At 38.7% G+C, this 15,104-nt stretch overlaps 1 protein-coding gene across 5 annotated transcripts in view; it reads left to right on the top strand.

Moving 5' to 3' along the window:
- Positions 1–15,104, top strand: part of LOC105468857 (coiled-coil domain containing 83) — a 113,380-nt gene that overhangs the window by 51,872 nt on the left and 46,404 nt on the right. For all 5 annotated transcript variants that reach the window (XM_071075400.1, XM_011719297.3, XM_011719298.2 and 2 more), the window contains exon 3: positions 2,580–2,664. In XM_071075400.1, the coding sequence (XP_070931501.1) occupies positions 2,580–2,664 (85 nt within the window). The remainder of the gene's footprint in view (positions 1–2,579; positions 2,665–15,104) is intronic.

Here is a 15,104-nt window from a genome sequence, read left to right on the forward strand (position 1 = left end):
ATGAGCCAAGTGTGGTGGTGCACATCTGTAACCCCATCTACTTGGAAGGCTGAGGCTGGAGGATTCCTTGAGCCCAGGAGTTCAAGCCCAGCCTGGGCAGCATAGAGCCTTATTTTCTTATTATTTTGTGGAGCCTGCCCTATCTACTATAGTAGTCCCCTCCATTTATGGTCCTTCTTATATTCTGTTATTTTTCCCCATGGTATTTATCATAATGTGTAAACAATATGTTTCAATATGTATATGTGTTTACTCCTTATTATCCAGTAAAAGGTACTCCTTGAAGGCAAGGATCATGAAGGGTTGTTCAAAATTATCTCTGTAGGCCAGGCACAGTGGCTCACACCTGTAATCCTAGCACTTTGGGAGGCTGAGGCAGGTGGATCACTTGAGGCCAGGAGTTCAAGGCCAGCCTGGCCAACATGGTGAAACCTCATCTCTGCAAAAAATTCAAAAATTAGCTGGGTGTGGTGGCGTGCCTGTAATCCCAGTTACTGGGGAGGCTGAGGTGGGACAATCACTTGAACTTGGGAGTGGGAGGTTGCAGTGAGCCGAGATCATGCCACTGCACTCCAGCCTAGATGACAGAGTAAGACTCTGTTTAAAAACAAAAACAAAAACAAAAACTATATAATGCCTAAAACAATGCTGGGCACCTTTCCGCTCTTTAAATCTACATTGTATGTATGACTGTTTGAAAGGGAATATTGGTCCATTTAAATTGCAGAATTTTGTAACTGAAAAGGAAGTATAGAGTTCATCTCCATCAATCCTCTTATTTCTGGAGGTTAAATATCCTTAGAGAACTGGAAAATCAGCTCTAAAATTCAAGTTCCATAGTATCCAAACAGAGCAGTTTTTGACCACTAAAGGATTTTTTTTTTAATGTTGCATTTTCTCATTATTGGGAAAGAAAGAGCCTAGTTTTTCTCTCTACTGAGTATACAATGTTACAAATATAATTGATGTTTGGGGGAAAGGGCTAAGGATATAAGGTTTAATTCAACTGAAATTTACTAAGCATTTACTTTATGCTAGAAACATTCACATATGATTTCTTATTTTAATCCTTATGATAATATGCAGAGCTAGGTATTGTTATCCCATTTGACAGCTTGGACATTTAGGCCCAGGGAATTGACTTGCCTGAGATCATGTAGACAAGAAGTGGTAAGGGCAAGATTTGAAACCAGAGTTTCTCATTCTTTAACGACTCTTCGCTCTACTACAGAGGTACTATATTTCTGTTTTTGTTTTATTTTGGTTTTAATTGAGCCAAAGGGTTTAGGTAACACATTTCTGTTGCCTTATTTTGGTCTCAGATTTAAAGTTATAAGATTTATTAGATCATAGTGATACAAGATATACTATAAATTTTTAAAAATTATTTTATTTATTTACTTTGAGACTGGATCTCACTCTGTCGTGCAGGCTGGAGTGCAGTGGCATGATCTTGGTTCACTGCAACCTCTGCCTCCCGGGTTCAAGCGATTCTCATGCCTCAGCCTCCCGAGTAGCTGTGACTACAGGCATTCACCTCCACACCTGGCTAATTTTTGTATTTTTAGTAGAGATAGGGTTTTGCCATGTTGGCCAGCCGGGTCTGGAACTCCTGTCCTCAAGAGATCCACCTGCTGGCCAGGTACAGTGGCCCACACCTGTAACCCCAGCACTTTGAGAGCCCAAAGTGGGCAGATCACTCTATTTCTCTACGAAAAATAGAAAAATTAGCCGGGCGTGGTGGCGGGCACCTATAATCCCAGTTACTCGGGAGGCTGAGGCAGGAGAATCACTTGAGCCCAGGAGGCAGAGGTTGCAGTGAACCGAAATCATGCAACTGCACTCCAGTCTGGGCAACAGAGTGAAACTCTGTCTCAAAAACAAACAGACAAACAAAACCAGATCCACCTGCCTCAGCCTCCCAGAGTGCTGGGATTACAGGTGTGAGCCACCATGCCCAGCCCATTTTTAAAGAGATATACTATACTTAACCCCTCAAATAGCTATCAAATAGCCTATAAGGAAGTCTTTCTGCACTATTCTATCTCTCTTTCATACCTTACAGCCACTCAACAAATACTTGTTGAGTGTTAAAGAAATGTATTTGTGCCAGGAAAGAAGTTTTTATTATTTGTAGAAGAGATAGCACACTAATGAACTTGAACCAATAGGCATACCTAGTTTACCTTAGTATTTCAAGCAGGTGAGCTTGTCCTTATCAATTCTTAGCTTTGTTTGTCATTTTTGTCTGAATGTTTTTAGAATTCTAGAAAGCATGTTTTCTGTTTGCCCTCTCCTAGTTTTCCTTTAGGCTAAATTATTTATAAACAATTAGAAAGTATAAAATTACAAATATAAAACATGAACAGAGATTTTTTTCAAAAAAAAAACAACCTTGAAGTTATCTCTACAATATATATTTTAGTGAGTAAAATAGATTCAGAACCATTTAGGAGAGGTTTTTATCCCTAAATGTGTTTTCATAATACTTTTAATAATTCACTTCAAATACTTTAAAAATTTTTTCTTATTTCCTAAGATAAATGATTCTAACACATTTTATCTTTGTTGATTCTCAGATGTCAAATAAAGGAAAATGCAGTGGAGCGATTTATGTTTCAAATAAAGACACTTAGGGAAAAAAACCAAAAATACCATGAAAGAGTGAGTATAAAATTTAGAACCTATATATAGTCGTTAAACATTTACACTCAGACTTTAAAAACTTGTGGATTATGGTGAAATATACTGTAGGAAATTATCTTCTTCAAAGCTTGGAATTGATTGACTTACAATCTATTTAAGTTTCTTTGTACAGGTGAGGCAGGTGGGTACTGCTGTTGCCATTATATTAGTTATAATGTCAGTGGAAATTGGGTTGAATTATGTTATTTAGACCCTGAAGACACTGAATCTTACGTTCAAAATTTTAAAGCTTTGAAACTACATTTGTCTTTTGACTTTTTATTTAACCAAACTATAAAACATTGGTTCTCCATTTTAAATGTCTTTTTTCTTTTAGATTTTCAGAGAGTAAGCATATGTAAATACCATTTGAAAAGCACAATCTCAGTTGTTAAAATTATTAATTGCATATTTAAGATGATATACTGTTTTTAGAAAATCAGATTAAAATCAATATCAAAAAGGTGCTATATATGACTATCGGGACTAAAGATCAACAGAAATAAAGTTTGGAAGCAATCAATGATAATTAACACAATTTATCCCTCAAGGTATCTTATGAATGAAGAAACACTGAGGGTGCCCCCTTTTAACACATTTATTTTACATGGGCCCTGAAACTTCCACAGTTAACTGTTTTATTTTTGGCTTCTGTCTAAAAAGAATATATCTACAAATTTTAATCGAGTCTGGAGTCAGAGACCTGAGTTTGCATCCTGACTGTACAGCTTACTGCTGATGTCATTTTGGCCAGATTTGGTATGAGCCTCAATTTCACTCTTCTAAAATGGGGATTCCTGTCTCCCCTACAGGGCTAATTTGTTTGTTCATTCAGTAAATATTTAGTGGACAAGACAAGTCAGTAATATAACTGTGACTCTGACACTGTCACAATTCTCAAGGTTCATTCACTTGTAATAGGGACTAAAACAGAAGCTCAGTTTGGCCTGGTGCCTGAATGCAGGCTCCACATGAGATCCAGAGCACTAAAGAGAAGTGAGTCTCATCAAGGTACCCATGCACATCCTCCAGTGATCAGCACGGGGACTTGTAGATCAGGACTCAGTTGTGGAAAGTACAACAAATCAGGACTGAGTAATCATTTTCCCCTTAGCCCATCATTTAGAGCCAGAAATAGTTAAAGTTCTTGTTTCCATGAGGATTGGCTCAAGAATGCACATTAGTGGACCCAGCAGTGAGTAGCAAGGAGAGGCAGATTCTAACTATAACTCTGTATCTGAACATCATCCATTTCTTTCCTTTTATGTTGTTATTGCTATAATTTAAACCACCATTTCTTACTCATCCTTCCCTCAAAGTATATTCTCCACAGTGCAACCAGAATTACCTTTTGAATATTGTAAACCAGGTCCATTCTTTCATTCCTACTATTCCACCACAACTGCTCTAGCAAAAGTTATTAATGACCAATTTGACAGGCCCAATAGATTCTTTTTAGTCCTTACTTTACCTCTCATCTCTTAACATCCTTCAGTGGCTTCCTATTGCACAGAGAATAAAACCTATCGTCTTCACTAAAGTCTTCAGGGTCCTTCAAAATCTGACCCCTGTTCACCTCTCAAACCTTGTCTCCAGCTGCTGGTGGAGGATTTTTTGCTCCTTAGCTCAGCTAGGTCTGGATTCTTGACTCACAGCCAGGAAGAAGTAGGCATGCAGACATGCGAAGAATGAGCAAGGCAGGAAATTTTATTGAGTGATGAAACAGCTTTTAGCAGGGAGGGGATGCAGGGGTGGTCCCCCTATGCAAAGGCAGGAGGGTTCCCAATATGGCTGAGCCCAGGGCTTTTTATGGGTTCAGGGTAGAGAGTGTGTGCTGATTGGTTTCTGAGTATACAAAAAAGGTTAAGGTGGGCACAATAGTGTAGAAAACCAATTAGGAAAGGGTAGGTATATGTAAAACAGGTGAAGGATGAAGACCAATCAGAGGAAAGCACGCCAAACAGGAAGGTGTGTTCTCAATCTGGTTGGAGGATTTACCCAAGTTTCCAGCTTGAAGGTTGGATTTCACAGGGGACACGCCCCAGCTGCCTAGGCATTTGTCTGTCTCCTGCCTGTATCACTTCTCCACCTTTTACCACCTCTTATTTGAAATCTTGAAAAACCAATCTATTTATTTATGCCTTTACTCATGCTGTTTCCTCTTCCTGGAATGCTTTTTCCTTGGCTAGCTCCTTTTCATTCTGCCAACCTAAGTTGGAATATTGTGTAAAATTATATCTCCATTATTAAATTGCAAGCTTTTTAGGCAGCAGCAATTCAGTGTTACTTCTTTGTTTCTCCGGAAGGGTCCAGCTTGAGTAGGTGTTCAATAAATATTTTTTGAGTTAATTCATGCTAACACTAGTAGAAGGAAAAATGTTTTGAGGTCATAGATATTTAACATGACTCATGTTTTCTCTTCGGTTATTCCAAAATCAGAAATGCCCCTCTTCTTTTCCACACATCATCTCTTCCTATGTATTTAGTTCTGTTTGGATTATCACCTCATTTATTACCTTTCTTTCTCTCAGTATGCATTCATTGCTCCAGCTACCACATTAGCTGTTCCATAGTTCACTCTGTCTACTTCCATACTCTCCATTCATTCTTTCATTCCTACTATTCCACCACAACTGCTCTAGCAAAAGTTATTAATGACCAATTTGCCAGATCCAATAGACTCTTTTTAGTCCTTACTTTACCTCTCATCTCTTCAGCAGCCACTCCCTTTATCTTAAAACCCTTTTCTCCTTTGGGTTCCAGGACCTCACTCTATCTTAACTTTTCTCCTACCTCTCTGAACATTTCTTCTCATTTTTGATTTACTGCTCTTTGCCTAGACACATCCCTTAATTATCACATTTACCAGAGTTCTGATCTCAACCCTTTTCTCTCACTCTAATTCTTTTTTGGGGTCATCTCACTTAACACTATGGCTTCAAATAACCATCTATTTGTTAATAATTTTCATATCTGTATGTCGCTACAAAAAATTGTAAAAAGTAGCCAGGTGCCGTGGTGTGCACCTGTAGTCCCACCTACCCAGGGGGCTGAGGCAGGAAGATGCTTGAGCCCAGGAGTTTGAGGTTACAGTGAGCTATGACCATGCCACTGCACTCCAGCTTGGGTAACAGACTAAGATCCTGTCTCTAAAAAGGTAAAAATTAAACAAAAATTTTTTTTAATTTTGTAAATGAAAACCATCACATGCTTCAAAAGAATAGTCATTGTGTTAAATATTTGATCTAGGAGAACTGGATTTATTTTAAGAAGTATTATGCCAAGTGTGGAAAGAAAAGTAAAATGTCTTTGTACATTATATACATTTATTTGTCACTTGTATGTAGTGGTTTTAAAATTATCACTATCTGTGGGTTTTTTTGCCTGTATATAATGGTAAATATTTTTGAGCTGGGATTGAATTTAGAGGCTATTGTTGTCTTACTAAAATTAACATAAGTAAAATCATATATCTTTACTTAGGATTCAAAACATACCTGATAAAGGAATTTTCTACTTCTACAAAAATAAGTGCAGAAGTCCATATTTAGAAAAAGTATTAGCAGTGCAATAGTTTGGCAAGTGATATTTCCATTACTATTATTCAAGTTCCTATATTTCATTTTAAATTAACATGTCAAACTAAAATAATTCAATTTATTTATAAGCAAATAAAACATGAATCTATTTCATTCCAGAAAACAGAATATCTGAGAATTGGTTAAAGAGTAGTAAATTATTTATTTTTCAGTTGTTAATATTCATTGGCCTTCATTTTTTAAACTTCATTTTGAAATAAGTATAGATTAACTTAGTTATAAAAATGTTATAAAAATGAGAGAAAGGTCCTATGTACCTATTACCTAGTTTCTCATAACATATTACAGAATCACAGTACAATATTATAACTAGGATATTGACAAGATTAACATGGAAAGTCAAGATACAGAAGATTTCCATCACCACAAGTATCCCTCATGTGATCCTTTATAGCCACTCACTCCCCTCCCAGTTCTGCCCCCTCATTAGACGCTGGCAATCATTAATCTGTTCTCCATTATTATAATGTTACTTCAGGCATGTTATACAAATGGAATCATACAATAAGTAACCCTTTGCTACTTGGCTTTTTAAAATTCAGCATAATTCCCTGGAGGTATATCCAGGTTGTTGTGTGTGTTATCAGTTAGTTTCTTTGTATTGCTGGCTAGTAACGTGGTGTGGATGTACCAGAGTTTGTTTAACCATTCACCTGGAGAACATCTGGGTTGTTTCCAGTTATTGGATATTTTACATAAAGCTAATATAAACATTAATGGACAGGTATTTGTATGAACAAAAGTTTTCATTTCTTTGGAATAAATGCCCAGGAGTTCAATTCCTGGGTAGTATGATAGTGTTCGTTTTTAAAGAAACTGTTGAACTAGTTTCCAAACTGGCTGTACCTTTTACATTTTCACCATCATATATGACAGAGCCAGTTTCTCCTCATCCTCTCCAGAATTTAGTGATGTCACTATGCACTATTTTATGTTAGCCTTCTGGTAGGTGTGTAGTAATATCTCAGTATGGTTTTAATTTGCATTTCCCTAATGGATAATGACATTGAATATCTTTTCATGTGCTTGTTTGTCTTTTGCTCATTTTATAATTAGACTTTTTGTACTCTTGAGCTTTACATATATATATATAAAATCTTCTAAAACCAATCCTTCCTTGGATATGTTATTTGCAAATATTTTCTCCTAGTCTGTAGTTTGTCTTTCATCCTCATAAAAGGGTAACAGAGTAAAAGTTTTTAATTTTAATGAAGTCCAGTTTATCAATTGTTCCTTTTATGGATTATGCTTTCAGTGTCAAGTTTTCAAACTCTTTGCCTAGCCCTAAATCCCAAAGATTTTCTCCTACGTTTTATTCTAAAATTTTTGTAGTTTCACCTTTTACATTTAAATCATGGTCCATTTGGAGTTAGCTTGTGTATAAAGTGTGAGGCTTAGATCAAGATTCTTCTTTTTTTTTTTTACCTGCAGCTGTCCAGTTGCGTCTGCACTATTAGTTGATAAACCTATCTTTCCTGCATTGAATTGCTTTCACACCTTTGTCAAAAATCAGTTCAACATTGAATAGGCATTTCTCCAAAGAAGACATACAAATGGCTAACAAGCACAAGAAAAGATGCTCAACATAGTTATTTGAGAAATGCCAATAAAAACCACAATGAGGTACCACTTTGCAGATACTAGAATGGCTGTAACCAAAGTGGTGATGAAGATGTGGAAAAATTGGAACGCTCATACATTGCTGGTGGGAATGTAAAATTGTTCAGCTACTTTGGAAAACAATTTGACAGTTCCTCAAAAAGGCATATAGGATTACCATGTGACCCTGTAATTCTACTCCCAAAAGAATGAAAAACAAGTATTCGAGTACATGTTACATGCATGCTGATAGCATCAGTTATTGGACATTTTACATAAAGCTAATATAAACATTAATGGACAGGTATTTGTATGAACAAAAGTTTCCATTTCTTTGGAATAAATGCCAGGCCAAACTGAAAGAGCCCAAAGGTGTTCATTATCAACAGATGAATGGATAAGCCAATTGTGGTATATACATACAATGGTATATTATGTAGTCATAAAAAGCAATGAAGTACTGATATGTACTACAATGTGGATGAACATCCAAAAAATGCTGAGTAAAATATACCAGACACAAAAGGTCAGCATGTTGTATGATTCCATTTATTCCAATATCCGGAATAGATAAATTCATACAGACAGAACAGATTGCTGGTTGCCAAGGGCTGGGGGAAAGGGATGAGAGGGAGAGACTGCCTAATGGCTAAGGAGTTTTACTTTGGAATGCTGGAAATGTTTTGGAACTAGATAGAGGTGGCAGTTCTACAAAACTATAAATGTACTAAATGCCACTGAATTGTTCAATTTAAAATAAATATTTAAATTTTAGCAGAATTTTTAAAAAAATAGTTGGAGATTTCTGTGGACCTTTTTTTATTATTATACTTTAATTTCTAGGGTACATGTGCATAACGTGCAGGTTTGTTACACATGTATACATGTGACATGTTGATGTGCTGCACCCATTACATTAGGTATATCTCCTAATGCTATCCCTTGCCCCTCCCTCTACCCCACGAGAGGCCCCGGTGTGTGATGTTCCCCATCCTGTGTCCAAATGTTCTCATTGTTCAATTCCCACCTATGAGTGAAAACATGTGGTGTTTGGTTTTCTGTCCCTGCAATAGTTTGCTTAGAATTATGGTTTCCAGTTTCATCCATTTCCCTACAAAGAACATGAACTCATCCGTTTTTATGGCTGCATAGTATTCCATGGTGTATATGTGCTACATTTTCTTAATCCAGTCTATCATTGATGGACATTTCAGTTGGTTCCAATTCTTTGCTATTGGGAATAGTGCCGCAATAAACATACGTGTGCATGTGTCTTTATAGCAGCATGATTTATAATCCTTTGGGCATATACCCAGTCATGGATTGCTGGGTCAAATGGTATTTCTAGTTCTAGATCCTTGAGGAATCGCCACACTGTCTTCCACAATGGTTGAACCAGTTTACAGTCCCACCAACAGTGTAAAAGTGTTCCTATTTCTCCACATCCTCTCCAGCACCTGCTGTTTCCTAACTTTTTAATGATCGCCATTCTGACTGGTGTGAGATGGTATCTCATTGTGGTTTTGGTTTGCATTTATCTGAGGGCCAGTGATGATGAGCATTTTTTCATGTGTCTGTTGGCTGCATAAATGTCTTCTTTTGAGAAGTGTCTGTTCATATCCTTTGCCCACTTTTTGATGGGGTCGTTTGATTTTTCCTTGTAAATTTGTTTAAGTTCTTTGTAGATTCGGGATATTAGCCCTTTGTCAGATGAGTAGATTGCAAAAATTTTCTCCCATTCTGTAGGTTGCCTTTTCACTCTGATGGTAGTTTCTTTTGCTGTGCAGAAGCTCTTTAGTTTAATTAGATCCCATTTGTCAATTTCGGCTTTTGTTGCCATTGCTTTTGGTGTTTTAGACATGAAGTCTTTGCCCATGCCTATGTCCTGAATGGTACTGCCTAGGTTGTCTTCTAGGGTTTCTATGGTTTTAGGTCTAACATTTAAGTCTTCAATCCATCTTGAATTAATTTTTGTGTAAGGTGTAAGGAAGGGATCCAGTTTCAGTTTTCTACATATGGCTAGCCAGTTTTCCCAGCACCATTTATTAAATAGGGAATCCTTTCCCCATTTCTTGTTTTTGTCAGGTTTGTCAAAGATCAGATGACTGTAGATGTGTGGTATTATTTCTGAGGGCTCTGTTCTGTTCCATTGGACTACATCTCTGTTTTGGTACCAGTACCATGCTGTTTTGGTTACTGTAGCCTTGTAGTATAGTTTGAAGTCAGGTAGTGTGATGCCTCCAGCTTTGTTCTTTTCCTTAGGATTGTCTTGGCAATGTGGGCTCTTTTTTGGTTCCATATGAACTTTAAAGTAGTTTTTTCCAATTCTGTGAAGAAAGTCATTGGTAGCTTGATGGGGATGGCATTGAATCTATAAATTACCTTGGGCAATATGACCATTTTCATGATATAGATTCTTCCTATCCAAGAGCATGGAATGTTCTTCCATTTGTTTGTGTCCTCTTTTATTTCATTGAGCAGTGGTTTGTAGTTCTCCTTGAAGAGGTCCTTCACATCCCTTGTAAGTTGTATTCCTAGGTATTTCATTCTCTTTGAAGCAATTGTGAATGGGAGTTCACTCATGATGTGGCTCTCTGTTTGTCTGTTATTGGTATATAGGAATGCCTGTGATTTTTGCACATTGGTTTTGTATCCTGAGACTTTGCTGAAGTTGCTTATGAGCTTAAGGAGATTTTGGGCTGAGAAAATGTAGTTTTCTAAATATACAATCGTGTCATCTGCAAACAGGGACAGTTTGACTTCCTCTTTTCCTAATTGAATACCCTTTATTTCTATCTCCTGCCTGATTGCCCTGGCCAGAACTTCCAACACTATGTTGAATAGGAGCGGTGAGAAAGGGCATCCTTGTCCCAAAAACCCAAAGGGAATGCTTCCAGTTTTTGCCCCTTCAATATGATATTGGCTGTGGGTCTGTCATAAATAGCTCTTATTATTTTGAGATATATCCCATGAACACCTAATTTATTGAGAGTTTTTAGCATGAAGGTTGTGAAATTTTGTGGAAGGCCTTTTCTGCCTCTATTGAGATATACATGTTGTTTTTGTCTTTGGTTCTGTTTATATGATGGATTACGTTGATTGATTTGTGTATGTTGAAGCAGCCTTGCATCCCAAGGATGAAGCCAAGTTGATCGTGGTGGATAAGCTTTTTGATGTGCTGCTGGATTCGGTTTGCCAGTATTTTATTGAGGATTTTTGCATCGATGTTCATCAGGGATATTGGTCTAAAATTCTCTTTTTTTGTTGTGTCTCTACCAGACTTTGGTATCAGGATGATGCTGGTCTCATAAAATGACTTAGGGAGGATTCTCTCTTGTTCTATTGATTGGAATACTTTCAGAAGGCATAGTACCAGCTCCTCTTTGAACCTCTGGTAGAATTCGGCTGTGAATCTGTCTGGTCTTGGACTTTTATTGGTTGGTAGGCTATTAATTATTTGCCTCTATTTCAGAGCCTGTTATTGGTCTATTCAGGGATTTAGCTTCTTCCTGGCTTCGTCTTGGGAGAGTGTGTCCAGGAATTTATCCATTTCTTCTAGATTTTCTAGTTTATTTGCATAGAGATGTTTATAGTATTCTCTGATGGTAGTTTCTATTTCTGTGGGATCGGTGGTGATATCCCCTTTATCATTTTTTATTGCGTCTATTTGATTCTTCTCTTTTTTCTTCTTCATTAGTCTTGCTAGTGGTTTATCTATTTTGTTGATCTTTTCAAAATCCAGCTCCTGGATTCATTGATTTTTTAAAGGGTTTTTTTGTGTCTCTATCTCCTTCAGTTCTGCTCTGATCTTAGTTATTTCTTGCCTTCTAGCTTTTGAATGTGTTTGCTCCTGCTTCTCTAGTTCTTTTAATTGTGATGTTAGGGTGTCGGTTTTAGATCTTTCCTGCTTTCTCTTGTGGGCATTGAGTAAATTTCCCTCTACACACTGCTTTAAATGTGTCCCAGAGATTCTGGTATGTTGTGTCTTTGTTCTCTTTGGTTTCAAAGAACATCTTTATTTCTGCCTTCATTTTGGTACGTACCCAGTAGTCATTCAGGAGCAGGTTGTTCAGTTTCCATGTCATAGAGCGGTTTTGAGTGAGTTTCTTAATCCTGAGTTCTAGTTTGATTGCACTGTGGTCTGAGAGACAGTTTGTTATAATTTCTGTTCTTTTACATTTACTGAGGACTGCTTTACTTCCAACTATGTGGTCAATTTTGGAATAAATGTGACGTGGTGCTGCGAAGAATGTATATTCTGTTGATTTGGGGTGGAGAGTTCTGTAGATGTCTGTTAGGTCCACTTGGTGCAGAGTGAGTTCAATTCCTGGATATCCTTGTTAACTTTCTGTCTCGTTGATCTGTCTAATGTTAACAGTGGGGTGTTAAAGCCTCACATTATTATTGTGTGGGAGTCTAAGTCTCTTTGTAGGTCTCTAAGGACTTGCTTTATGAATCTGGGTGCTCCTGTATTGGGTGCATATATACTTAGAATAGTTAGCTTTTCTTGTTGAATTGATTCCTTCACCATTATGTAATGGCCTTCTTTGTCTCTTCTGATCTTTAGTGGTTTAAAGTCTGTTTTATCAGAGATTAGGATTGCAACCCCCTCTTTTTGTTTTCCATTTGCCTGGTAGATCTTCCTCCATCCCTTTATTTTGAGCCTATGTGTGTCTCTGCACGTGAGATGGGTCTCCTATATAAAGCACACTGATGGGTCTTGAATCTTTATCCAATTTGCCAGTCTGTGTCTTTTAATTGGAGCATTTAGCCCATTTACATATAAGGTTAACATTGTTATGTGTGAGTCTGATCCTGTCATTATGATGTTAGCTGGTTATTTTGCTCATTAGTTGCTGCAGTTTCTTCCTAGCATCAATGGCCTCTATAATTTGGCATATTTTTGCAGTGGCTGGTACTGGTTGTTGAGTGCTTCCTTCAGGAGCTCTTGTAAGACAGACCTGGTGGTGACAAAATCTCTCAGCATTTGCTTGTCTGTAAAGGATTTTATTTCTCCTTCACTTGTGAAGCCTAGTTTGGCTGGATATGAAATTCTGGGTTGAAAATTCTTTTCTTTAAGAATGTTGAATATTGGCCCCCACTCTCTCTGGCTTATAGAGTTTCTGCCGAGAGATCCACTATTATCTGATGGGCTTCCCTTTGTGGGTAATCCGACCTTTCTCTCTGGCTGCCCTTTACATTTTTTCCTTCATTTCAACTTTGGTGAATCTGACAATTATGTGTCTTGTAGTTGCTCTTCTCGAGGAGTATCTTTGTGGCGCTCTCTGTATTTCCTGAATTTGAATGTTGGCCCGCCTTGCTAGGTTAGGGAAGTTCTCCTGGATAATATCCTAAAGAGTGTTTTCCAACTCGGTTCCATTCTCCCCGTCACTTTCAGGTACACCAATCAGATGTAGATTTGGTCTTTTCACATAGTCCCATATTTCTTGGAGGCTTTGTTTGTTTCTTTTTACTCTTTTTTCTCTAAACTTCTCTTCTTGCTTCAATTCATTCATTTGATCTTCAATCACCAATACCCTTTCTTCCAGTTGATTGAATCGGCTACTGAAGCTTGTGCATGCATCACGTAGTTCTCATGCCATGGTTTTCAGCTCCATCAGGTCATTTAAGGTCTTTTTTACACTCTTTGTTCTAGTTAGCCATTTGTCTATTCTTTTTTCAACGTTTTTGGCTTTTTTGCGATGGGTTCGAACTTCCTCCTTTAGCTCAGAGAATTTTGATCGTCTGAAGTCTTCTTCTCTCAACTCATCAAAGTCATTTTCCTTGCAGCTTTGTTCCGTTGCTGGCGAGGAACTGCGTTCCTTTGGAGGGGGAAAGGTGCTCTGACTTTTAGAATTTCCAGCTTTTCTGCTCTGTTTTTTCCCTATCTTTGTGGTTACATCTACCTTTGGTCTTTGATGATGGTGACGTACAGATGGGGTTTTGGTTAGGATGTCCTTTCTGTTTGTTAATTTTCCTTTTAACAGTCAGGACCCTCAGCTGCAGGTCTGTTGGAGTTTGCTGGATGTCCACTCCAGACCCTGTTTGCCTGGGTGTCAGCAGCAGGGGCTGCAGAACAGCGAATACTGCTGAACAGCAACTGTTGCTGCCTGATCGTTCCTCTGGAAGCTTTGTCTCAGGGGGGTACCCACCCGTGTGGGGTGTCAGTCTGCCCCTACTGGGGGGTACCTCCCAGTTAGGCTACTCGGGTTTCAGGGACCCACTTGAGGAGGCAGTCTGTCCGTTCTCAGATCTCAAACTCCAAGCTGGGAGAACCACTACCCTCTTCAAAGCTGTCAGACAGGGACATTTAAGTCTGCAGAGATTTCTGCTGCCTTTTGTTTGGCTATTCCCTGCCCCCAGAGGTGGAGTCTACAGAGGCAGGCAGGCCTCCTTGAGTTGTAGTGGGCTCCACCCAGTTCGAGCTTCCTGGCTGCTTTGTTTACCTACTCAAGCCTCAGCAATCACGAGCGCCCCTCCCCCAGCCTGGCTGCCACCTTGCAGTTCAATCTCAGACTGCTGTGCTAGTAGGGAGTGAGGCTCCGTGGGCATGGGACCCTCCCAGCCAGGTGTGGCATATAACCTCCTGGTGGCCGTTTGCTAAGACCGTTGGAAAAGTGCAGTATTATTAGGGCAGGAGTGACCCGATTTTCCAGGTGCCATCTTTCACAGCTTCCCTTGGCTAGGAAAGGGAATCCCCTGACCCCTTGCACTTCCCGAGTGAGGCAATGCCTTGCCCTGCTTCAGCCCATGCTCGGTAGGCTGCATTCACTGTCCTGCACCCACTATCTGACAAGCCCTAGTGAGATGAACCCAGTACCTCAGTTGGAAATGCAGAAATCGGCCCTCTTCTGCGTCACTCACGCTGGGAGCTGTAGACTGGATCTGTTCCTATTTGGCCACCATGCCCGGCTAATTTTATAATTTTAGTAGACATGTGGTTTCACCATGTTGGCCAGGCTGGTCTTAAGCTGACCTCAAGTGATCCGCCCGCCTCAGCCTCCCAAAGTGTTGGAATTACAGGCGTGAGCCACCACGCCCCGTCTTGTGTGGGTCTGTTTCTGAGTTCTCTGTTCTCTTCAGTTGATCTCTATGCCTATCCCTCTGTCTATACCATATAGTCTTGATTACTATAGCTATATAATACATCTTGAAATAAGGTAAATTATTTCATCTTACTTTATTCTGGTTTTTCAAAAGCATCTTAGCTATACTGGTTCC

Source organism: Macaca nemestrina, chromosome 12, assembly GCF_043159975.1.
Source record: "Macaca nemestrina isolate mMacNem1 chromosome 12, mMacNem.hap1, whole genome shotgun sequence".
NCBI lineage: Eukaryota > Metazoa > Chordata > Mammalia > Primates > Cercopithecidae > Macaca > Macaca nemestrina.